This window comes from Erythrolamprus reginae, chromosome 2 (assembly GCF_031021105.1).
Source record: "Erythrolamprus reginae isolate rEryReg1 chromosome 2, rEryReg1.hap1, whole genome shotgun sequence".
Taxonomy (NCBI): Eukaryota; Metazoa; Chordata; class Lepidosauria; order Squamata; family Dipsadidae; genus Erythrolamprus; species Erythrolamprus reginae.
Window position 1 is genome coordinate 141,108,682 of NC_091951.1, and position 24,977 is coordinate 141,133,658.

General features: G+C 42.3%; 1 protein-coding gene across 4 annotated transcripts in view; it reads right to left on the bottom strand.

Annotated features, from left to right (window-relative positions):
- Positions 1-24,977, bottom strand: part of MYH10 (myosin heavy chain 10) — a 116,486-nt gene that overhangs the window by 52,033 nt on the left and 39,476 nt on the right. For 3 of the 4 annotated variants that reach the window (XM_070739684.1, XM_070739683.1, XM_070739685.1), the window contains exons 5-12: positions 24,834-24,936; positions 16,161-16,178; positions 13,067-13,159; positions 4,735-4,798; positions 4,065-4,163; positions 3,114-3,257; positions 2,151-2,246; positions 78-196 (exon numbers count right to left, since the gene is read on the bottom strand). In XM_070739684.1, coding sequence (XP_070595785.1) covers positions 78-196; positions 2,151-2,246; positions 3,114-3,257; positions 4,065-4,163; positions 4,735-4,798; positions 13,067-13,159; positions 16,161-16,178; positions 24,834-24,936 — 736 coding nt within the window. The remainder of the gene's footprint in view (positions 1-77; positions 197-2,150; positions 2,247-3,113; positions 3,258-4,064; positions 4,164-4,734; positions 4,799-13,066; positions 13,160-16,160; positions 16,179-24,833; positions 24,937-24,977) is intronic. The other variant, XM_070739686.1, reaches the window with a different exon arrangement.

A 24,977-nucleotide genomic window follows, 5' to 3' on the forward strand; every position in this document is an offset into this window, starting at 1 on the left:
GATAAAGGGAAATGTTAAATATGTTAGTTGGAAGCAGACAGATACAATCAGATCTATCATTCTGTATTTTAGCTTACTTGTTCTTTGGTTTGGGCTTTTTGGACATAGTCCCTGCCAACTTTAATGCGTGGTGTAAGTATTGCTCGAGTAAATTCCATTACATTCATTCCCAACAGATGGCAGAGCTTCTGTGCAACTACAAATGAAAGCAATGAAGTCAGCTGTCACAATTCTCCTTCAGCAGTTGTTTGTGCAATTTATATTTTAAAAAATATTTTAAAAAACTATTTTTGGATTATCTAGCATCAGGAAAATATTTTCAAGTAAAAATGAAATCTGTATCTCTGCTATAAATTTTTTGTATTTTGCAAGGTTGTAGGGAATGTTCTCAGTGATCTACATTTGGGCCAACTCGGCTTCAATGACAACCAGTATATATCAAGACGGCATCCACCATGCACCTAGCCTTTTCCTTGAACTATACTTTGCAAATATTCTTTTTAGCAGTAACCTGACTCAAAAATGCTATTTTTCCCATTACTGACATTCTCAGTGGGATATTAAAACAATTTAGGAATCCCACCATTTGAAATGTATATCACTAAATCAAGTCCAGAATAACGGTAAACTCTGCAGCCCAGCAAGCAAAGATAGATTTTGAAAAAAAGTGATAATTTTAAAGGCACTCATCCATTAGCATATTTTAACAGCTTCACAAGTTCTTAATTACTAAATTACTTGTAGAAAAAGTATTTCTGAAAACTGGTGGCACTGGTAGCTTCAACCATGGAAAATTAAGAGAGGGAGATCAAATGGTAGCATGAGTGAAATGCTTTAATCCCTCCTCCCTGATAATTCCAATGCACGTGGAAGCCAAATTGTGGAAAACCAAACACAAGTGCAAGTTCATGGAAATACTTGTGGGTACCTACCTATATTTACAGGTAGTCCTCCTCTTATGACCATAACTGAGACTAAAACTCCTCCACGTTTCTAACAACTGCCTCCCCTGCTGCAAGCACCCCATATATAATATCTTGCTTGGATTTAGGGACAATCTTTTTCAACCACCACCACCCCTCCCCCCGGAGCCCAAAGAAGTCCCCTTGGCAGGCAGCTTATGACCTTCCCTGATGGTTATCCTCTTGGCTTTCTGAGGAAGTAAGCGGGAAAGATTCCAAATGGCAATTAGATGATGCCAGGCTCTTGGCGACTTGTTGTAAGTGTGAGTGGGTTGCCCAGACTACAATCACATGACTGTGGCAATGATATAATGGTTGTATATTTGGGCACAGAGAAATCTCTTTGTTCAGCACTGTTGTAATTTCAAACGATTGCTGAATGAATGATCCTTAAGAGAGAACTACCTGTACATATGAATTTTTTGTTTTCCAACATACTACCAAAGACAATTTTGCCTATGTTCTTTTAGCAGAAACATTTCAACACCACTCAAGCCATTGATACTTTCCTCTCTTTTAAGGAATTATATCTGAAGACATGAAGTCAAGCAGTCAATATAAAACACAGAGCTTTTTAAGTACACCATATGCTTCTGGTACTACTGAAACAATAATTTAGAAGTGTGATAAAATCCCTATAATAGTTCCAGAAGAATTTTCTTAAGATTGAGTTTTTGAACAGATACAATCTATCAACTGATCATTATTCATGATTCTATAATTTCAATCATCAGTTTAATCCAACATATAGAGAGACATAGTTTAAACCCCCCCCCCCCCCGCAAATGGATATAATCTAAGAAACTGGTTAATTAAGAAACTGTAACTCACACAGTTACATATCCCTTTTTTACTTGTATTTTAGAAACTATGCTGGTAAGTCTGCCATGAGATCAATGTTCAAATACTTTTTCAGAGAACAACTGCCTTGATATCAGAATTGAAAAATCAATTTTGAAAGCTATAATATGGGCATGCTAACAGAGTATAAGAATTTTACTTTGTATTCAAACACTTAATATTATTGTGCCACCAAAATTGCTTCTTCAGTAATACAAATAATGCTTAGCAAGTTATTTATTTATTAAATATCAGATATCAGATATAATAAAACATACCATAAGTTTTATAATAATAATGAGATAATAATTTAAAATAAGGGTATGCTTTGCCTGTAAATATTTTTACCTGTATTTTCTGGCATGGATGCCTGATCAGTGTTTCTCTCTTTTTTGAAGGAAATATTCCCAAATTGTAGTACTGAGGATACCACTTTCAACATAGCTAAGACATAAAACAAAATATTTAATAAAATGTATTATGGTAAATATTTACTCTTTTAATTAATAGGCAGTCAAGATAAAAAGAAAGATGACTTTAAGAACTGATATAAACTATAGGAAAACCTGGACTTATATAATTTGCTTATATAGATTATATAAGCAAAGCTAACTTAAAAGTTCATATGGCAAATGCTTTATACTGCTCAAAAAAAATAAAAAATAAAGGGAACACTTAAATAACACAATATAACTCCAAGTAAGTCAAGCTTCTGTGAAATCAAACCGCCCACTTAGGAAGCAACACTGATTGACAATCAATTTCATATGCTGTTATGCACATTCAACTTTGTACAACAAAGTATTCAATGATAATATTTCATACATTCAGATCTAGGATGTGTTAATTGAGTTTTCCCTTTATTTTCTTTTGAGCAGTATATTTATTCCAGTTGCCATATATTTTTTAGTTGGACCAAAGTGAAAATATATAGAAAGACAATGTCAAGCATGGGTATTCAGGAGTCCAGAGAGTTCAAATGAATGTATAGGTTTATTGCAAGCTTACGCTCTGTGCAAGAATCTGAACTCTTTCAAAGAAAATTGGTAGGTAAATAAGAGATAATTCAAGGTGCGTTGGACTTAGAATTCTTGTGGTGCGACGGAACTAGAGACTAATGGCGTGTTAGACCCTTCTCTTGGGCTCATCTTGGTCATATCCTACAGATAATCATTATGATTGTTAAGTGTGACAACTGGTCACAAGTCATTTTTAATAGCGTTATAACTTCAGTCACTAAATTGATGGCTGTAAATCGAGGACATTGTAAGTCAAGGACTACCTAAATAATAATAGCCTTTTAAAACATACCTAGTATTTCGTCATGAGAAAACCCCATAATATGCATGGCCTCCATTGTCTCCTGGAAGTTGTCTTTATCTTGCTGGCCAGGAATGGGTATGTAGCCATTGGATAGAAATCGGTAGTTGTTAAACCCTTCCAGGAGCAAATCAGCTGTAATAAAGGAAAAATGAGTGGGGGTTTTTCTCCACAAAAATAACGTAGTTGTTGATTTACTCATGTTTAAATGAAGTGTAAATTGTTCACTTCTAGCAATTGTGAGCAGTCAACTCTTCATTTCTGAAGTTTTCCAAATATTTTAAAGCACACTGTTTTAATACCAAACTAGGCTTACAGAATGAATTGGAATAAGCAAAGAATTTTCAAGAAATCAATTCCTAGTGAATACATGCATCTCTTTATATGTTCAAGCTGATGCATCCAAATATATCACAGTATAATATTGTGAACAAGAGTTGCATTACCATAAAGATATGCAGATTGGCTATTCAAGGCAAACTGAAAGAGAATGTCTGATGGATATTCAAATTTGCATACAGTACATATGCATATGATGTTTCTCTGTATTACTCTCTCCATATATTGAGCAAATCTGTACCTATTCTAAAAAGCAGCTGCCTATGCTAATCCCAGCTAGACTGATCTTTTGTCTAGTGTGGGTACAGCAACTGCAGGCCTATTGTGTTAATTCAGCTTTGGTTTAAATCAGTGGTTCCTAATATGGGGCTCACAGATCACAGGGGGGCAATTTGATTTTTAATGGGAGCCTTGTTTAAACCTTTTAGGCTTCTGCTTGAGTAGGAGTTCACTTTTTGAATAGTAAAAATTATATGTCACATGGGGGAGAGGCATCAGGATTTTAGAGATACTTAGGTGGGGCATGGCCAAAAAAAGGATGGGAACCACTGGTTTAAATGCTACGCTAACCATCCAATCTTTATACTGTACTTACTAACTCACCTTTCAAATGTTCACCAGCCCCAGCTAGAAGCTGATAGAAAATGTGAAAAGTCCGTTCATCTTTGGCTTGACGAACTGCACGTGATTTTTCTAATAAATCTGAGCCAGAACAGTTAAGAAATTTATGAACAACTGCATATTTTATCATGTAATTGAAAGTATGTTTTTAGAAGGGGGAGCTCCAAATGGCTGCTCCTAATAATTTAACACAAATTGTCAAAGTAGAATCAATAAAGTTGTCAAGGGTCCTATAATTTCTTCTACAGACTTGTCTGTTTAAGTATCAGGCTATCTAGTCTAAATTATTCGGGTCTTAAAAATATCTAGAGTAGGAAAATGCTAACATATAAAAGAAATTCCAGGAGCTATGTCTTAAACTGAAGCTGATACCAATGTGGAAGCCAAAAAAAGGTCATATTTTAATAATTTGTAATACAAAGAGACGTCCATAACTGATAAAAATAGAGCTAAATGCAACTGGTGAGCTTCCTGCCCATAATTCATAATTGTATCAAGTAAAACTAAATTAAAAATGTAATTCTTTTCTGTCAAGATGGCCTGTCCTCTTTTTGAAGAATAGCCCAACTTCAGATAGGTACTCCCTAAAGTATTTTAATCAAGCTATCATGGTAGATTTCAAATTGGATCAGAGTTATTGAAAAGAGGATACATGTTTCAATATTGGCCCCAACAATATAGCCAGTAACATCAAAATTTATTCTGATGAACTTGCCCTGAAAAGAAAACAGACCAAAATTTAAAATTAATTTTTAAAATATACAGGTTCTGCACAGCCTAAAATATGTTAAACTGAACAATTAACATTCCTGGGCTATTAAAAAAAACATGTATGTCAAAACAAATATAATTCAACAGTTATTACAATTAGATTTAGAGTACAAGTCTTAATTTTAAACTATTGAAAAAATATAAAGTTCAACCACTGCTATATTCATTAAATGAATATGTTAATGCATTTTAGGTTAACACTATATTTTAGTCTGATAAAAATTAATAATACATTGGGGAACAATCCATCTCCTATTTAGTCCAAAAGTTAAAACCCTTACTACTAGAAATTACTTTTATGCATAAAGAAACTACCATCTGGATCATATTAAATAGGCGTTGATTGCTTACCTGAACGCCTCTTCTCATACGGTGAGTGGGTACAGCAGTCACATGGGTTGCTCCTGTCCAATCCGTTGGAACTGAGCCTAGTATTAAAAAAGACTGCTGGATCCGCCCCTTCCCCAGAATTCGCGAATCCGTAGACTAGGCTCAGTAGTGAAGCTCTTTAATGTTCAACTCTCATGTGTTATAAGAAATTAGAATAGAAGGTAAAGAAGACCACACAAGGGAGGGAAGTGACTGCTGTACCCACTCACCGTACGAGAAGAGGCGTTCAGGTAAGCAATCAACGCCTATTCTCCGTACTGAAGGAGTGGGTCCAGCAGTCACATGGGACATACCCAAGAGATAGGTCCCTAGGGTGGGAGTACATTGCTATCGTGAGAGATAACGGATTGGAGTACTCTTCTTCCGAAGGCAGCGTCTGCTGATGCGTACGATTCAATCTTGTAGTGTTTTATAAAGGAATTTGGCGAGGCCCAAGTGGCTGCTTTGCAGACTTCTTCCAACGGAGCCTGAGTCGCCCAAGCGGCAGATGTGGCAGCACTTCTGGTGGAATGCGCTGTAATATTCCTTGGAATGGAGAGGGAAGCTGTCTCGTAGGCCTTTGAGATGGCCCCTCTGATCCAACGACCTATTACTGTGGAAGACACTCTGGATCCCAAGGATCTGGGATGGTAGGCTATGAAGAGTGCTTCAGATCTCCGGATGGATCTTGTGCGTTGGATATAAATCTTTAGCGCTCTAGTGAGATCTAGAGTGTGCCATCTAATCGCCAGGGGATGCTCTCGTTGGAGACAGAAAGAAGGTAAAACGATATCCTGAGATCTGTGGAACATGGAACTGACCTTGGGTAGAAAGGTGGGGTCCAGCCGCAGAACCACCTTATCCTGATGAAACTGACAGAGGTCCTGTCTGATAGAAAGGGCTGCCAACTCAGATATGCGTCGGGCGGAAGTAATCGCCACCAGGAATGCTACCTTGAAGGATAGGTACCTGAGGGACGCAGAGTTCAGGGGTTCGTAAGGTGCTTGAGTAAGAGAGTGGAGAACCCGTGGCAAGTCCCAGGTTGGATATCTGTGGATTTTAGAAGGCCTGAGATTGGCCACTCCTCTTAGAAATTCTTGGATTTCTGGAAGGGAGCGTAGGGGCTGCCTGCGAGGCCCCGCCAAGACGGAAGAGATAGCGGCCAGATGGCGGCGGATGGTGCTGGTAGAGAGACCTTGGTGGAAACCTTTCATAAGGAAGGCGATTATCCTGTGTATGGGAAGACACAGGGGGGATAAGCCCTCCTGCGAGCACCACTGATGAAATTTGGACCAAGTATGGTCGTAGATCCGATTGGTAGACCCCCTTCTAGATTTCAGAATGATTTCCACTGTGTCTGGGTCATACCCTCGCAGGTCTAAGTCCCTCCGGATAACAGCCAGGCGGTGAGGTGGAACCACTCTGGATCCGGATGGAAGGAGGCCCCCTGCCGCAACATATCCTCCGAAGCGGGGAGTCGCCAGGGGTCCTGGACGGACAGTTGTTGAAGGTCCGCGAACCAGGGCCTGCGAGGCCAGTGAGGGGCAATCAGGATTACACGTGCTTTCTCCAGGAGGATTTTGTTGATCACGTCTGGCAGAATTGGAATTGGAGGGAAGGCATACAGTAGGCCTGGAGGCCAAGGACTCCTGAGGGCATTGACTGCCTCCGCTCCCGGAGACGGGAACCTGGAGATGAAGCGGGGAAGCTGGGTATTGTCTCTGGTCGCGAATAGATCCAACACTGGATGGCCGAACCTGAGGCAGATTTGGTGGAACAGTGACTGATGGAGATTCCACTCGCCTGGATCTATGGTGGCTCGTGAGAGCCAGTCCGCTTGGACGTTGAGGCTCCCCGAGATGTGATCGGCTAGAAGCGATTGGAGATTTTTCTCTGCCCAAAGACCCAACTTCAGGGCCTCCCTCATGAGGGCCTTGGATCTTGTGCCTCCCTGTCTGCAAATATGGCTTTTGGTGGCTATATTGTCGGTGAGAATCAGCACATGTTGGTTGGATATGTGAGGTTGGAATTGCTTTAGAGCTAGAGACACGGCTCTTAATTCTAGCCAATTGATGGGCTTGGAAGCCTCCTCCGGTGACCATGTGCCCTGAGCTAAAAGACCTTGGGCGTGGGCTCCCCAGCCCGAGAGGCTGGCATCTGTGGTGACTACAAACTGGTCGGGACACCGGAAGGGGGATCCCTTGTCTAGGGCTGGAGAAGTCCACCACTTGAGGGATCTGCGAACCGTCGGTGGGATGGTGATGCGTCGGTTCGAGTTGCTGTGGCCTGATCTCTGAAATGGTAATAGTAGCCATTGAAGTTCCCTGGCGTGAAGGCGGGCCCAGGGAACAATACCAATACATGACACCATCTTACCCAAAAGGGAGGATAGGGTGACAATGGAGGCCGATTGCTGGGGCTGGATGCGAGCAATGAGATCCAAAATGCTGCGTTTTCTCTCATTGGAGAGAAAAACCTGGGATATTTCGGAATTAATGATAGTCCCCAGATGCAGGATGGAAGTGGATGGATCAAGATGACTCTTGTTAAGGTTTATGGAAAAACCATGGTTCTGTAGAACCGACATGGTAGAGGAGAGGTCTGCAGCTACACCAGCTCTGGAATTACCATGAATTAAAATGTCATCTAAATAACATAAAATATGAATGGGAGAGGCCCGGATATGAGCCGCCAAGGATCCCAAGAGTTTAGTGAAAACCCTGGGAGCTGAGGAGAGCCCAAAAGGCATAGCCCTATACTGAAAATGCCTGCCTTGAAAGGCAAAGCGCAGAAATCTCCTATGGACCTTGGCAATGGGGATATGGAGGTAGGCCTCAGTGAGATCTAGAGACACCATAAAGTCTCCTCGATGAAGAGCTGATAAAATGGAAGATAGGGAGTGCATTTTGAATTTTCTATATTTAATGAAGCGGTTTAATTTCTTTAGGTCCAAGATGGCTCTCCAGCCTCCAGAAGTCTTAGGGACCATGAAGAGGATGGAATAGAAGCCTAAACCTCTCTGGAGAGAGGGGACCGGTTGAATAGCTCTAATAGTCAACAAATGAGAAATAGCCTCCTCCATTCGAATACGAGATGGAGAGGAACTGGGAGAGGGACAAGAAATAAAACGGTTAGGGGGAGAAGAAATAGGCAGGTGAGAAAACTTACCATCTGGTTCTTTTGGAAGTTCTGGTAGTAGAGGATCCTCTCTGATAGCGGGACCCTCTGCCCCTGGTGGTTCTAGCTTGGGATCGAAAGCGAGGGGAATACTGACCTGGGCTCTTGTGAAATGCGAAGCTTTGATCCTGCTGACGCCCGGTGCGCCGAAAGGACTGCGGTTTCGGGGCCTTCTTGGTGGTAGGTCCCAAGACCTTTTTCTTGTCTGCGTTCTCCGTAAGGAGAGGGTCCAGAAGATCTCCGAAGAGGAGGTTACGTTTCAGTGGACCCATAGCTAACTGCCATTTCTGTCTTACCCCCGCCTGCCAAGGGCGGAGCCATAGAAGCCTTCTGGCCGTTGTGGAGGCTGCTACTGATCTGGCTGCAAATCTGGAAGATTGGAGAGTAGCATCTGCTATATATTGGGCAGCTGCGAAGATTTTGTTGAAATCCTGTTGGCCCCGTAAGTCATCTGGAGGCAGGTGTAGTTGGAGCTGACGAAGCCATAAGAGCATAGCTCTGGAAAAGAAGGATGCCGCTGCAGCACTCTTAATGGCCCATGAGTCTGCAAGGAGACTTCTTTTGAGCATTTGTTCAAGTCGTTTGTCCTCTGGCCGGAGGACCTCCTCTGCCTCGCCAGGCATGGCAGCCGTTGAGTGGAGCGTCTTCACTGGTTCATCTGGCCTGGGACATGTTAGGAGTTCCTCATAGGAGGGGGAGAGCTTGTAGAGCTTCTTGTCCTTGGGAGTGGGAGTGAAGCCTATGGTTGGGTGGTCCCACTGTTTAAGCAAGGCATCCTTAAACAACTTGGGCATAGGAATTACCTCATTGTCTTCCTGTTCCTCCATGAAGTAAGGAAGATTTTCCTCTGGGGGGTCTGTGGAAGGAGTAGCTTGCTTCTGTTGCCCGGCTAGCCCCGTAGATACTCTAGCTTTTAGCAGGAGAGATTTGAAAAGCTGCGAAGGGAAAATAGCAGCTGGGGCTGGAATCTTAATCTGAGATTCCTCATCCTCCGACAGACGCTGAAAGGGGTCATCATCCTCTTCTGCATCCACGTCCTCATCCTCTTCCTGAGAGGAGTCAGAGACCTCCATGACTGGGGCTCTGTAGGAAGGAGAAGAACTCACGGGACGGGAGGAGCGAGGGGGAGGATGAGACAGAGGAGGTACATTTAAAGATGAGAGTCTAGCATCAATAGTGTTAGTCAGAATAGTCAAGATAGACTGAAACTCCGGTGGCAAGGAAGAAATATCAGCCGGAAAAGCCTGAGGATCCCTGAGGCCCTGAACAGGTTCTGGCTGGGGGAAATCCTCGGTAATATCTGGTTCCTCTGGACCTAAACCCCATAGGTTAGGTTGGGGTGGATTTAGGTTTGGCTCATCCAGGGATAGCACAGGTACCCCAGAGGGAGGCAGGTTAGAGGCCTCCGGGGGGGTAGGGTTGATATGCACTTGGGCCTGCACCTTAAAACGTTTGGCTGATTTATCATGTATTTTTTGTAGGGCTAGGTCCCTTCTCTTCTCAGCCCTAGTGGGCTTGGCTAAAGACTGAGAGCCTGAGGAAGAGGAGGAAGAGGCCTGGGGAAGCTCAGAAGGATTACCAGTAGGCCTAACCTCTTTGGAACCTTTGGTAGTGCCTCTCTTGGGAAGGGAAGCCATAGTCTGAGCAATTACAGAAGACAAGGCTTGAGCCAAAAAATAGGGGAGAGAAGAATTATTTTGTGGAATTCCCAAGAGGATAGGTGACCCTGCTCCTAGGCCCAGGAGCAGCTGCGCCTTAAGAGGCAATCCTGGGCGATACCAAGAGTTCTTGTCCTTAAGTGCAGCGTGGCAGGCCTCACTAACTTAACTTTAAGAAAAACCAAGGCACACTGGTTGGAGGCCACTTCCGTGGAGAATAGGCCCGAGGGAACTCAAGGCGACGACTCCAGGGTCAGGCGGCGGGCTGTAGGCACTAATGGCCGACCCCTTAGGGCAGAACCGAAAGTGCAACTTACTGGGCGTCAGAGCCTTGGCGCCAAAATAACTGCTCCGTTATTTGCAATAGGAGCGACTAAGCCCGGGAGACAAAACAAGTCCCACACCGCGGGAGGTAAATAGCCCTTAATTAGTTGAAAAAAATAAAGCTTGCTCACGGCAGGACCTCCAAGGCCGGAATTAACAAACCGGCCGCGGCTACAGCACGAAGGGAAAAAACCGCGAATGGCTGAGCCGCTAACTTCTCCCCCAACTCAAAGCCCTGTAGGGCTGAGAAAAAAACTGCCGGCAAGCTGAGTAATGGAAAAATCTTACTTGCTATTGAAGAGAGATCGAAGGGAAGGTGTTTTATCGAGAGGAACGAGCATTCACACACATCCGAGGATGCGAACTGAGCGAATTCTGGGGAAGGGGCGGATCCAGCAGTCTTTTTTAATACTAGGCTCAGTTCCAACGGATTGGACAGGAGCAACCCATGTGACTGCTGGACCCACTCCTTCAGTACGGAGAAGTATTCATTACAAAAATAGTGCCAGAGCAATTGGAGTGATTGTGTTTACAACATCAATACAGATTTAAAGAAAAATGTAACAAGAAACAGATGCAGAAGTCCTTAACAGAAAAGAATGTTCACATAATTCATGTAATAGGGTAGAACAAAACCAAATTCTGAACAAAGGACTTATAACGTTAACAAATAAGCTACTTATGGGAGTTTGAAAAAGTGTGGCTGAGAGCTCCCAAAATTCCTGCCATTCCATAATATCCTATTATTTTGATAGTTCTTGATTTGACCCTCTCTTGCTGAAAAATCTTGCCTTTCTCTTTAAAATCCTGCTCAGAATGACTTCAAATTATGTTTTTCCTACAGTAACTATATAGCAACCATTATAAGATTTGAATTTGAATGTGAAACACAGATTAAAATAATGTGCAATTGTGATTTTTCACTCTTTCTCCTACCTTTATACATAACTAAAACATATTCTATGCACGACAACAACATTCAAATAGCCAATCCCCAAACCAGAACACACGTCTGGATATTTTGTTCCATGCTTTTGTGCTTTTTTGGGCAGAAGTGGGTTAGAGTAGGAAGAAGAATGGGGTCAAATCTGATTAAGCACAAATAAGAACTTTTATTACAAAATCTCTTGTATCAATAGCAGCAATACAACATATTTATTCTTCACTATTATTATGTATGCAGACAGCCAACCAGCAAATCTGTTACATACTTTGTACCTTCTGAGGCTAAGAGAATCTCTGCAAGGTCAGAATATGTATAGTTTTGTCTGGTTATCTGGAGACAGTTTGAGCCTGGTAGTACTGAGACAGGGTCTCCAGAGGCTTTGAGTCCTGCCCTCTTTATTTTAGATCCACGTGCCTGCAGACCTCAGGGGAGCTTTGATAGGAATCAAGTTATAGTGAATGTTTTGCTATGGGAGAGGAAGATACTGCCTACTTTGCAAGAAAGCAAATCAATAGTTCCCTCTTTAAAAAACCAACACTGGATCCAACAGGACTGGACAATTTTTATCAATACCAAGCTTTGGTTCCGACCAACGCTCCTTTCAGGGGATGTACCAATTGCCTTTGGGGATGACCTCAGGACAGTATAATCCTAGCCCTTCTTGGCACTTCAATGTCCTTCAATAACATCAATTCTGGTATCCTTCTGTACCAATTTATGAATTTGGAAATGGATGGCACAGTTGCAGTGGTTCCCTCCTTCCTCCAAGACTTGATACCTCCCCATTCCTATTTAATACTTATATGAGTTTTAGGGTTGTTTGAATCTGGAGATCTTATATCTTTAACTGTAGATAAAGTACACTTTCCTGGACAGATTCAGCTCACTATTTGCAGAGAACTTTGCGTAAACCAATTTGTGCAAAGTTGTACCCATTCTTGGATTAGAAGGTACTGCTCACAGCCTCTCATGTCTTGGTCATTTCCTGGTTGTACTACTACAATAGGCCTTACATGAGTCTGCATGCAGAAGCTGCAGCTGGTATGGAACGCAACAGTGAATGCAATTTTTGGTCCAGCAAGATACACCCAAGCAGTATCACTGTTGCATGAATTGCATGGCTTCCAGCAGGTTTCAAGGTGCAATTCAAGTTTCAGATTGCCACATTAAATGCATGCATGGCACAAGTACTTAATGTCTTTTTATAATGTCCATGTATTGACTATTAAACATCAATTATGTTATATACAACTTACCCCATACTTTATTTTCATCCATCCATGGATAACTATAAAATATTATTCCAACTTTCTAAAGTTCAACCTATAGATATGAAAACTTTGGGGAATAGTTTTTATTTTTAAAATATTTTTATTTATTAGATTTCTATGTTGCCCTATACCTCAGACTCATTGCTATTTGCTAATTCTCTTATTGCTAATTCTCCTTTAAAAAACAGCTTAATTTATTTTTCCACAGCCCTCCAAATCTATATACCAATTCAAAAAAGCCGATTTAGATTTTAATTGGGACCTATAAGCATGTAAGAAAAGGGAATAGGTTAATGGAAAATGCAGACAACAAGTCTAGTTTGTATAAAGGAATCAAAGTAATTTAGTTGTATATAAAATTGATCACTAAAACCACCTGAGTTTCAAAATCAATGCTAATTCCAGGAATTTCATCATTTAAAAAATTATCTATGAATTAATAGTTAAATAATTAAAACTCAGACTTACAAAGCGGGAGGAATTATCATTTTTTACAGTTTTCGCATTCCCAAAGGATTCCAAAATAGGATTGGCTTGTAGAAGCTGACGCTCCAGTTCACCCTAAAACATACACAGAAATATGAAGTTATGTCAACCTAATTTAAAAGCAAAAGGGATCCCAAGTCCATTTTTTTGTTATGGTATTCTGATTCTATTTTTCACTCCAGTACAGTATCTTCAGAATACTTAATGTTGTTCAGCCAAGGTTGATGGGCTATTGAAAAAATAAAGGCAGTTAAAGAATGTTGTTGCTACAAAAATAGTTAAAGTTAATAGTTAAAGTTAGGATTCATGATTAAACAGCGATGATCGCCTTACACATAAAATGCATTTAATTAATATATTTCTTGTTCTCTCACTGCTATCACTGCCCTCAGAAGTTTTATCTGATATTTATCATATCAGTAGCTTGATGATGAATCAGAGGTATGCAGAGATAAAGGAAAATACAAAGTGTGAATTTAATATTTGACTTCACAAATGCAAAAAGCAGTATATTTAACACCAATTTCTGCTGTTAAAAAAAGATTTCTGCTTTCATACCTAGTAAATCACCCTAACCTTGTACTACTGGTTTGGGTCAACCAACTTCGTTGAATACAAAATTCTGTCCCTTATTTAAGTATTATTCCCCAGTTAGAGTTAAAAATCTGCCAATTTTGTAAGCTGATTTAAACCTCAGAAAACGTGTGTGAATTGTTAGACTATTTAGATCAGAAGTCTCTATAGTTCTCAATTCATAGCAATAATTTTTCAAGTCAAAACTATGAAATTCATCAAACTACCAGTTTGTACGGCATTGGACAGATGCTGATATCACTTTTTCCCACTTCAAAATTTAAAATATGCTGTTGTGCCTCTCTGTGGCAACACAGCATAAACGTGGGAATCACTTGAGAATTGAGAAAATATCTTAGGCCATCATAGACGTTCTGAACATTTTGTATAGCCATTAGTTCACTGAAGAGACAAAGTACTGGAAGATATTTCAATTGTGTATGAAACTGTAAAGGTATTGATCAAGTAGAATGAACGATAAATAAAACATAATTGCAAAATGTAAGCTGAAATATATTTGGGGTTTTTTTTCAGACAACCTTATTTGCAGAACACATCAATTTTAGAAGTGTTCCATATGAGATTTTAATTCTTAAGATTTGTATTCCAAAGGCCTTTGAATATTTTGTAATAAATTTTGTCTGATCATAGCTACAGAGACCTTAAAGAGTTTCTGTACTATATTTCACTTCTGTGGAAAATATTTTGAAGTGTTTTCTTTATTGTTGAGCTCCAAGAGCTTAAGGCAGGGTGGATATATACTATTCTGATAACTACTACATATCCCTTCCTGTAATCACTGAATACCAAGACTTGGATAGCTCCTAAAACTAATGCAGTAAATATAGTACATCGAAAGTGAGAAGATCTGCAAATTCAATTCCCTTTAGTATGTTTGAATCCTTACAATAGCATCTGGCTATCTTTCTGATGCAACCCCAAAAGACATAACCAGTTTGCACCATGCATCCTGGTGATCAAAGTAACTGAATTTCTTCACAGCCACTTAAACTCATTGGATTTCATTCGCTGGAATGGATGTAATTTCAACATACAAATTGAAGGAGTTTAAGAATGTTTAACATTCAACAGACTCTGTTGTTTATAAACACCAATATAGTAAAAATGTGTAATTTGGAAGTGGACTTCAAACATCTTTGAGTGCAATTTATATAAAGCCTTTCTTGTTCTGCTTGAACACTTAAGGCAGCCCACCTCTTAAAACAAATTTAAAAAACCTCACACAAGTAATAAAACTTGAAAAAATGCATTTTCCTACATTGACAAAAAGTTATTATTTAAAAAGCCTTCCAATAACAAACTCGTTATTTCATTTAGAATTTTAATTATGTGCAATTTACTGCTAGTTCTAGATTTCTCACAAAATCTGAAAAAAAATATTCTGGGTGGAATCAAGCCCTAACCAAACAGTTTGTTCATATAAAAATGTACAGATTCAGCTACATAAAAAGGTCTAATCTAATAAACAGAAGCAATCTTCAATGTTTTACAAACAATTGTTATGGTGAATATGGATGCTCTACAAGAGTCTAAGGCAGTGATGGTGAACCTATGACACGGGTGCCACAGGTGGCATGCGGAGCCATATCAGCTAGCACGCGAGCCTTTGCCAATCTCAGCTCCAACATGCATGTATGTGCCAGCCAGCTGATTTTTGGCTCATACAGAGGCTCTGGGAGGGCGTATTTGGCTTCCAGAGAGCCTCTGGAGAGATGGGGAGGGTGTTTTTATACTCCCCAGGCTCCAGAGAAGGATTTGGAGCCTGGGGAGGGTGAAACATGAGCCTACTGGGACCACCAGAAGTTGGGAAACAAGCCGTTTCTGGCCTCCAGAGGGCCTCTGGGCAGCGGGAGAAGCTGTTTTCACCCTCACCAGGCGTTGAATTATGGGTGTGAGCAATCGCGCAAGTGCGATAACGTGCGCACACGCTCTTTTGGCACCCGAGTGAAAAAAGGTTCGCCATCACTGGTCTAAGGTATTTAGTCAAGAAAGATCTTAATATGGATAATTCCAAATATCTAAAAAGCCTATCAGACTTTATTTGTAAAAGGAACTCATCTGCCCTCCAGCATGTTAAGTATGTTACAATTTTATCTATTTTTTATTTACTCTGTGAAATGATGCCTTCAAATGCATGGAATTAGTTAATTAAATATTCATTTAAACATGTTTGTATTTAATTTCTATTAACAGGGCCCCATGATGTCCAGCATATTTTCTTAGGCATTAAATATCTATTCTGTAATATTTCAAAGAAGCTTCAAACTGAAAGCAAGATGTACACTAAATTTACATATAAATTCAAGAAGATTTTGAAAAAGGCATCCAAAGTATTGTGAAGATGTGACAGCATGCAATCTATTCATGCAAATCAATTATGCAATGACAGATTAAGAAGAGAAGTAGTGCCCTCAGCATCCCTGTGATTTGGCTCATTGTGAGTCAGCAAGGTGACAAACTACAAGAACTATGTGCTACTCACATACAACGGGGATCCACTCTGCAGTTAAAAAATGACAATGAAACAATGTTAATAGTTATGAATTATGAAATCACCAGAAACACAGTGGGATTGCAATCAAAAATCTTAATATTTATTCATTTAATACATCTCAACTTCCTAATAAAGAAAGTGGGCTCCTACAAGATTAATTCATATATAATTTTGTTAGAACTGGAACAAAGTTATACTCTTGATTTATTAAATCAACCTACTAATTATTACAACATTTAATTAATTAATTAATTAATTGACTGACTGACTGATTGATTAAACTTCTATTCCCGCCCAATCCCGAAGGACTCAGAGCAACTTACAACAATATAAAATACAAAAACAATTAAAAAGAACTCAAACATACAATCTAACAATAAAACCCAGATTAAAAACCATAATAAACTAAATAATCAGCATGCATACGTAGCATTTATACAATTTAGCCATGATAGTTGTTAATTCATGGCCCCCAGGCCAACTGGCAAAGCCAGGTCTTCATGGCCTTACGGAAAGCCATTAAGGTGGGAGCAGTATGGACTGGGGGAAGTTGATTCCATAGAGCCGGGGTGGCAATAGAGAACACCCCCCCCCCCCGCAGCCCCGTCAACCTGCATTGCTTAGTCGACGGGACCTGGAGGAGGCCAACTCTGTGTGCTCTTATAGGTCTCTGGGAGGTATGCGGCAAGAGACAGTCCCGTAAACAGCAATCTTGAAAAGTATAATTGCCTCGTCTGAGTGCCATAAACCAGTATCCATCTGTTTTGTACCACTGACAGGTGATCCCAATGCTCTGCAGGTGTAAGTGATTTCTTACAAGACCGCTGAGAAGAAATGTAAGAACATCTAGAACGCACCAGGTTGTTCTATGCTTCTAATGCAGAGCTCTTCAAACTTGGCAACTTTAAGACTTGTGGACTTCAACTCCCAGAATTCTCCAGCCAGCCTAGCTGGCTGGAGAATTCTGGGAGTTGAAGTCCACAAGTCTTAAAGTTGCCAAGTTTGGGGACCCCTGTTCTAATGATTTTTGCTGCCTATTGGCACCTAATCTTTCATCTACCTTAATGATCATATATAAATATTTCCACACCTTCAGTTTTGTAAAAGAATTCTAAAATAAAAATTGTTGCTCCTGTATGCATGCGTGTGTGTGTGTGTGTGTGTGTGTGTGCATGCATATTAATAAAATGGGGAGAACTAATAAAAACAGATAATTGACTTTAGGTCACATGTTGTTGGACTAAAATGTGTATTAATTTATCACCTAGCAAAAACATGGGGAATCCATGGTCTTTCGAGACTGAAGGATTCTAAAGCAAGCAAAAACATGGGTTACTCCATCTCTATTTCTTAGCATTCTAGTATTAAAACTGTTCACTTTTCCATTATATTGACACAACTGATTGGAAAATAATAAATATTGGGAAATTCACGACTGCTGATGTTTCAAATAACTTGGGCAATATGACCATAAGGCTGTTTTGTCTTTCTGCATTAATTCAAAATAAAATTTCATCGTCAGTTGCCTACCTATACTACTTTTATACAGTGTGTTGAGAAAAAACAGATCCATTAAAAAGGCATCTGCCTGGTAAGAACCAGCTTAGGTGACTATTGCAAACAAATAAATTCACATTAACAAATTAGGCGTTGATTGCTTACCTGAACGCCTCTTCTCGTACGGTGAGCGGGTACAGCAGTCACATGGGTTGCTCATGTCCAATCCGGTGGAACTGAGCCTAGTGTTAAAAAAGCTTGCTGGATCCGCCCCTTCCCCAGAATTCGCGAATCCGTAGACTAGGCTCAGATGTGAAGCTCTTTAGTGTTCAACTCTCATAGGTAGAGGAAAAAGGTTACAGAAGATAGAAAATAGAAAAGACACAAACAAGGGCGGGAAGTGACTGCTGTACCCGCTCACCGTACGAGAAGAGGCGTTCAGGTAAGCAATCAACGCCTATTCTCCGTACTGAAGGAGCGGGTCCAGCAGTCACATGGGACATACCCAATAGATTGGTCCCTAGGGTGGGGTTAGATTGCTATCGTGAGAGATAACGGATTGGAGTACCCTTCTGCCGAAGGCAGCGTCCGCTGAGGCGTAAGAATCAATCTTGTAGTGCCTGATGAAGGAATTTGGCGAGGCCCATGTGGCTGCTTTGCAGACCTCCTCCAACGGGGCTTGAGTCGCCCAAGCGGCCGAAGTGGCTGCGCTTCTGGTGGAATGCGCTGTGATGTTCCTTGGAACTGAGAGGGAGGCCGACTCGTAGGCCTTAGAGATAGTCCCTCTGATCCAACGGCCTATCACTGTTGAGGACACCTTGGAACCCATGACTCTGGGATGATAGGCTACGAAAAGTGCTTCCGACCTCCTAAAAGGTCCTGTGCGTTGGATATAGATCCTAAGCGCTCTAATGAGATCCAGGGTGTGTCATCTAGTTGCCAAGGGATGGTCCCGTTGGAGACAGAAGGATGGTAAGACAATGTCTTGAGTTCTGTGGAACATGGAACTGACCTTGGGTAAGAAGGTGGGGTCCAGTCTTAATACTACCTTGTCCTGATGAAATTGGCAGAGATCCTGCCTGATTGAAAGGGCTGCCAACTCCGAAATGCGTCGGGCAGAGGTAATAGCCACTAGGAATGCCACTTTAAAAGATAGGTACCTTAGGGACGCAGATTTTAGGGGTTCGTAGGGTGCCTGTGTGAGAGAATGGAGAACCCGTGGCAAATCCCAGGAAGGATATCTGTGAACCTTGGAAGGTCTGAGATTGGCTATACCTTTGAGGAATTCCTGAACTTCTGGAAAGGAACGGAGAGGCTGTCTGCGGGGCCCCGCTAAGACAGAAGAAATGGCCGCCAGATGACGCCGGAGGGTGCTGGTGGAGAGGCCTTGATGGAAACCTTGCATAAGGAAGGAAATAATCCTGTGTATGGGGATGCACAGGGGAGAAAACCCTTCCGATAGACACCACTGGTGGAACTTAGACCATGTATGGTCGTAGATTCGATTGGTTGAACCTCTTCTGGCTTTTAAAATGACCTCCACTGAGTCGGGGTCGTGTCCACGCAGTTCTAGGTCTCTCCTGATAACAGCCAGGCGGTGAGGTGGAACCACTCCGGGTCTGGATGAAATGAGGCCCCTTGTCGAAGCATATCCCCCGAAACGGGGAGTCGCCAGGGGTCCTGGACGGACAGCTGTTGCAGGTCCGCGAACCAGGGCCGGCGAGGCCAATGAGGGGCGATTAGGATTACTCGGGCCCTCTCTCTGAGGACCTTGTGAATCACATCCGGAAGTATTGGGATTGGAGGAAATGCGTACAGTAGTCCTGGAGGCCAGGGGCTCCGGAGGGCATTTATTGCTTCTGCTCCCGGGGATGGAAATCTGGAAAAGAAGCGAGGGAGTTGGGCGTTCGCATTGGTCGCGAAGAGATCCAGGACTGGTAGGCCGAATCTGAGGCTGATTTGATGGAACAGGTCTTGATGGAGATTCCACTCTCCTGGGTCTATCGTTGCTCGAGAGAGCCAATCCGCCTGGACGTTGAGGCTCCCCGAGATGTGGTCGGCTAGGAGCGACCGAAGGTGCTTTTCCGCCCAAAGGCCTAACTTGAGGGCCTCCCTCATGAGGGCCTTGGATCTCGTGCCCCCCTGTCTGCAGATGTGGCTTTTTGTGGCAATGTTGTCGGTGAGAATGAGAACGTGCCGGTTGGGGATGCGAGGGGAGAATTGCTTCAGAGCCAAGGAAACGGCTCTTAACTCTAGCCAATTGATTGGCTTGGAAGCTTCCTCCGGGGACCACGTGCCCTGGGCTATCATCCCCTGGGCGTGGGCGCCCCATCCCGATAGACTGGCGTCTGTGGTGATGACAAATTGATCCGGGCACCTGAAAGGGGATCCTTTGTCCATGGCCGGGGACTTCCACCACTTGAAGGACCTGCGAACAATCGGTGGGATGACAATGCGACGACTTGAGTTGCTGTGCCCCGATCTCTGAAAGGGTAATAGGAGCCACTGTAGTTCCCTAGCATGAAGGCGAGCCCAAGGAATGATGCCTATGCATGACACCATCTTCCCCAAAAGAGAAGACAGGGTTACTATGGAAACTGAAGGTTGAGATAAAATGCGTGAAATTAACTCCCCTATACTGATTTTTCTCTCAGGAGAGAGGAAGACCTGGGAGGATTCTGAATTAATAATGGATCCCAGGTGTAAAATGGAAGTGGAAGGTTGGAGGTGACTTTTGTCAAAGTTGATGGAAAAACCATGGTCCTGTAGAACCGACATGGTGACAGAAAGGTCTACTTTGACTTTCTCTAGGGAGTTCCCATGAACCAAAATGTCATCAAGGTAACATAAAATGTGGATGGGTGACGCCCGGAAATGGGCCGCCAGAGACCCCAAGAGCTTTGTAAAGACCCTAGGGGCCGAGGAAAGGCCAAAAGGCATCGCCCTATACTGGAAATGCCTGCCCTGGAAGGAGAAACGTAAAAATTTTCTGTGGCATTTGGCTATAGGAATATGGAGGTAGGCCTCAGTGAGGTCTAATGAAACCATGAAATCCCCCGGGTGGATGGCGGCCAAAATGGATGATAAGGAGTGCATCTTAAACTTCCTATATTTGATGAACAGGTTCAACTTCTTTAAATCCAAAATAGCTCTCCAACCTCCGGAGGATTTTGGAACCATAAATAGGATGGAATAAAAACCTCGGCCCTTCTGACCGGAGGGAACCGGTTGGATGGCTCTGATGGACAATAAGTGGGAGATGGCCTCCTCCATACGGTTACCATCTGAGGAGGACCTGGGAGAAGGGCAGGAAATAAAACGTTTAGGGGGGGGGGGAAGTAAATTCTAAAAGAAGACCTTTTTGAACAGTGTCAATGACCCAGGGGTCCTTGGAGGTGAGACGCCAACTAGAGGCGAAATAGGCTAGGCGGCCACCTATGGGAATCGAGGAAGAACTACCATCTAGGTTTTTTTGAAGCCCTGTTAGAGGACGCTCCCCTTTGGAAGCGAAAACCTCTGCCCCTGGAGTTCCTACCTTGGGAACGAAAACGGGGGGAAATACTGACCTGGGATTCTCTGATAGGTAGCCGCTTGATCTTGTTGACGCCCTGGGCGACGAAAGGACTGCGTTTTGGTGGCCTTTTTGGTGGTTGGACCCAATACTTTCTTCTTGTCCGTGGTTTCCGTGAGGAGTGGATCCAGAAGATCCCCGAAGAGAAGATCACGCTTCAATGGTCCCAGAGATAACTGCCACTTCTGACGTACTCCTGCTTGCCATGGTCGAAGCCATAGGAGTCTTCTTGCCGTTGTAGAAGCCGCAATAGACTTGGCTGCAAATCTGGTAGACTGTAAAGTGGCATCAGCCACGTACTGAGCAGCTGCAAATACCTTGTTGAAGTCCTGTTGACCTCTCAAGTCATCGGGAGGAATATGCTGTTGAAGTTGGCGAAGCCACAGCAGCATGGCTCTGGAGAAAAAGGAAGCCGCTGCGGAACTTTTAATGGCCCAGGAATCTGCGGTGAATCCTCTTTTGAGCATCTGTTCAATCCGCTTGTCCTCTGGGCGGAGGACCTCCTCTGCTTCGCCTGGCACGGCCGCCGCCGAGTGAAGGATCTTGACAGGTTCATCCGGTTTGGGAAAGGATAGGAGATCCTCATATGAAGAAGAGAGTTTGTACAACTTTTTGTCCTTGGTAGTGGGATTAAGCCCAGAGGCTGGGAAATCCCACTGCTTAAGTAAGGCATCTTTAAACAATTTAGGCATAGGAATTACCTCGTTATCCTCCTGTTCCTCTGTGAAGTAAGGTAAATTCTCCTCCGGGGGATCAGTGGATGTGGAGGCCTGCTTCTCCTGGGCCGCCAATCCTGTAGAAATTCTAGCTTTGAGGAGGAGAGATTTGAACAATTGAGAGGGAAAAATAGTAATTGGAGAAGGAACCTTTATTTGGGATTCCTCATCGTCTGAGAGACCTTGAAAGGGATCCTCATCCTCTTCCATATCCTCATATTCATCCTGAGAGGAATCTGACTCATCCTGAATAGGAGCTCTAACCGTTGGGGAAGAACCCAAGGGGCGGGAGGGACGAGGAGGAGGATGAGGTAAGGAGGGCACATTGATGGTAGAAAGTTTAGCATCAATGGCCTTGGATAACACAGAAAAAATAGACTGGAATTCAGGAGGTAAACTAGAAATATCAGCAGGAATGGCAGAAGAATCCCTGAAAGCCTGAGAGGGTCCTGGCTGGGGGGAATCTTCAATAATATCTGGTTCCTCTGGACCTAATCCCCATAGGTTAGGTTGGGGTCTGTCTAGGTTTGGCTCATCCAGAGATAACACAGTGACCCCAGAAGAAGGCAGATTAGGAGCCTCTGGGGGGTCATGACTACTGAGTACTTGGGCCTGTACTTTCAAACGCTTTGCTGATTTATCATGGATCTTTTGTAGGGCTTGGTCCCTTCTCTTCTCAGCCCTGGTGACTTTGGTCAAGGGGCGGGCCCCTGAAGAAGAGGAGGTCGAGGCCTGGGGGATACTGGTAATCTCATCGCCTGTAGGCCTGGCCTCTCTGGGACCTTGAGTGGTGCCTCTCTTGGGAAAAGTAGCCATAGTCTGACAATTAACAGAAGACAAGGCTGAGCCAAATAAACTGGATGATTAGGGAGAAGAAATTCAAGGTCTTCCCAAGAGGAATGGATCCTGCTCCTAGGCCTCGGAGCTGCTGAGACTTGAGGGCAATCTGGGCAAACCCAGAGTTCGTGTCCCCAAATACAGCGTGGCCAGCCTCCCTAAACTTTAACTAAAGTAACCAAGGCACTCTGGTTGGAGGCTTAGCCGGTGGAGAATTAAGCCTGAGCGTCTCAAAGCCCACTCCGGGATCCGAGCGGTGGACTAAGGCCTACGCGGCTGGCAGAAGGCCAACACGAGAGGCCTAAGTTAAAAAAGAGCGCGAAGGCCTTCGCGCCGAAAAAAATCGCTCCGTAATAGTAAACTTAAAGGGGAAGCGATCGACTAAGTCCAGGAGACTAGAAACAAGCGTCTCGCACCGCAGGAGGTATTTCTCAAGCCCTTTAACAATAGCACTATAAATAAATCAATGAATAAATACTTGCACAAGAACCTCCAGGCCAAAGGATTGAAAGAATCCACAAACGGCAGCGGGGATCGTAAACGGCAAAAAAAGCCGCGGGAAAACGAAACCGCAACTTCTCCCAAAGGAAAAAAAGCCGAGCCTCAAACGGCTGGCGCTATTAAGGCAAGTAAACAAATCAGAATAATCAAATCTTACTAATTTTGAAGGAAAGATCGAAGGGAAGGTGTTAGAATGTTGAACGAGCTATCACAATACAACCGCAGGATGCGAGAACTGAGCGAATTCTGGGGAAGGGGCGGATCCAGCAAGCTTTTTTAACACTAGGCTCAGTTCCACCGGATTGGACATGAGCAACCCATGTGACTGCTGGACCCGCTCCTTCAGTACGGAGAAATGACCTTTCCTTCTCCCCACTCATTTCTGTTTCATTCACATTTACGTTATTTCATGATGCTTTCTTTCAAACTTCTCTATTAAATAATATTAAAGCAGGAAGAGCAAATTTGAATAGATGCACTACCTTTCATCGCACTGGGATGGGTGGACACACGTGTGAATGAGTAGGCAATATCCAAACAGTGTATTTGAGCCCTGAGGCTGCATCAATGTCAGTCAAACTGCACAGTATCTGAACCTGGAGTTGTATTCTGTTTCCAACCTCAACATTGAACCCAAATTTAATACAACCTTTCAGCCAGTCACTTCCAACCAAACCTATCTCATAAGATTTTTATTGTAGGGGAAACTGAAGATAGGTCCATGTACATATGTCACCTTCAGATGACCAAACATAAAGGCATGATAAAAACTAAACCATCAATCTGTATATATGTATCTATGGGAGAAACAAGACTCAAGCTTTAAGACCTTCTCATAGATACATCATTTGCACTGGATATTCTCTCACAAAAAAGAAATAGCATTTAAAATATGAGGAAACTCCAAATTGGCTGCCATGGTTCCCAGTTTGTTATGCCATGCAAACTGCAAATCCTAGGATCTTATTAAAAAATGCTGAAAAGATTATAAAGATTTAAAGAAAAGAAGTAATTTCTAAAAGGAGTTTAAGTTCTCTTTCATTCCTAGCTGCATAATTACACATTTATAGTGATATAGTGGACTGATGGCTGAAGAGATGTAATACCCTTCTGTATATCATAAGAAAACTTTTGCTAATAGAAAAATATAATCTGAATGTGTTTTAATAATCAGGAGAATATAAGCATGGGGTAGTGGGTTAGAAAAGAAAACATATTTCAATAATATAAAAAGCTAACTAGTTTCATACACATGAGAACTGATTAAAAATTCACATCATTGGCAAGCCATACTGAATTTCACTGAAATAATATTTTATAATATCAGTATTCTTTTTGGATGTTTGGCATTTCTCAGCAGCATCTCTAATAAGATAAACATAAGTGCCTGCAATTTCCAAAATTTAAATGACCAATATTTCAACCACAGTTTTATATTAAATGGTTTAGAGCAGACACTTTAGAAAGATTATCATATTTATTTGCAATCTTCAATAAAAACAGATAATAAAACATGCTAAATGAAATATTGAAACTTACAGGAATATTGTGGTCCTTTCTTCCTTTATGTGAGGAAGCAACATGTGCCAAATACTGAATAACTTTCTTGGTATTTTCTGTTTTCCCAGCACCTGATTCACCTCTGCAACACAAATTATTGGAATTAAACAGATGAAAAAGAAT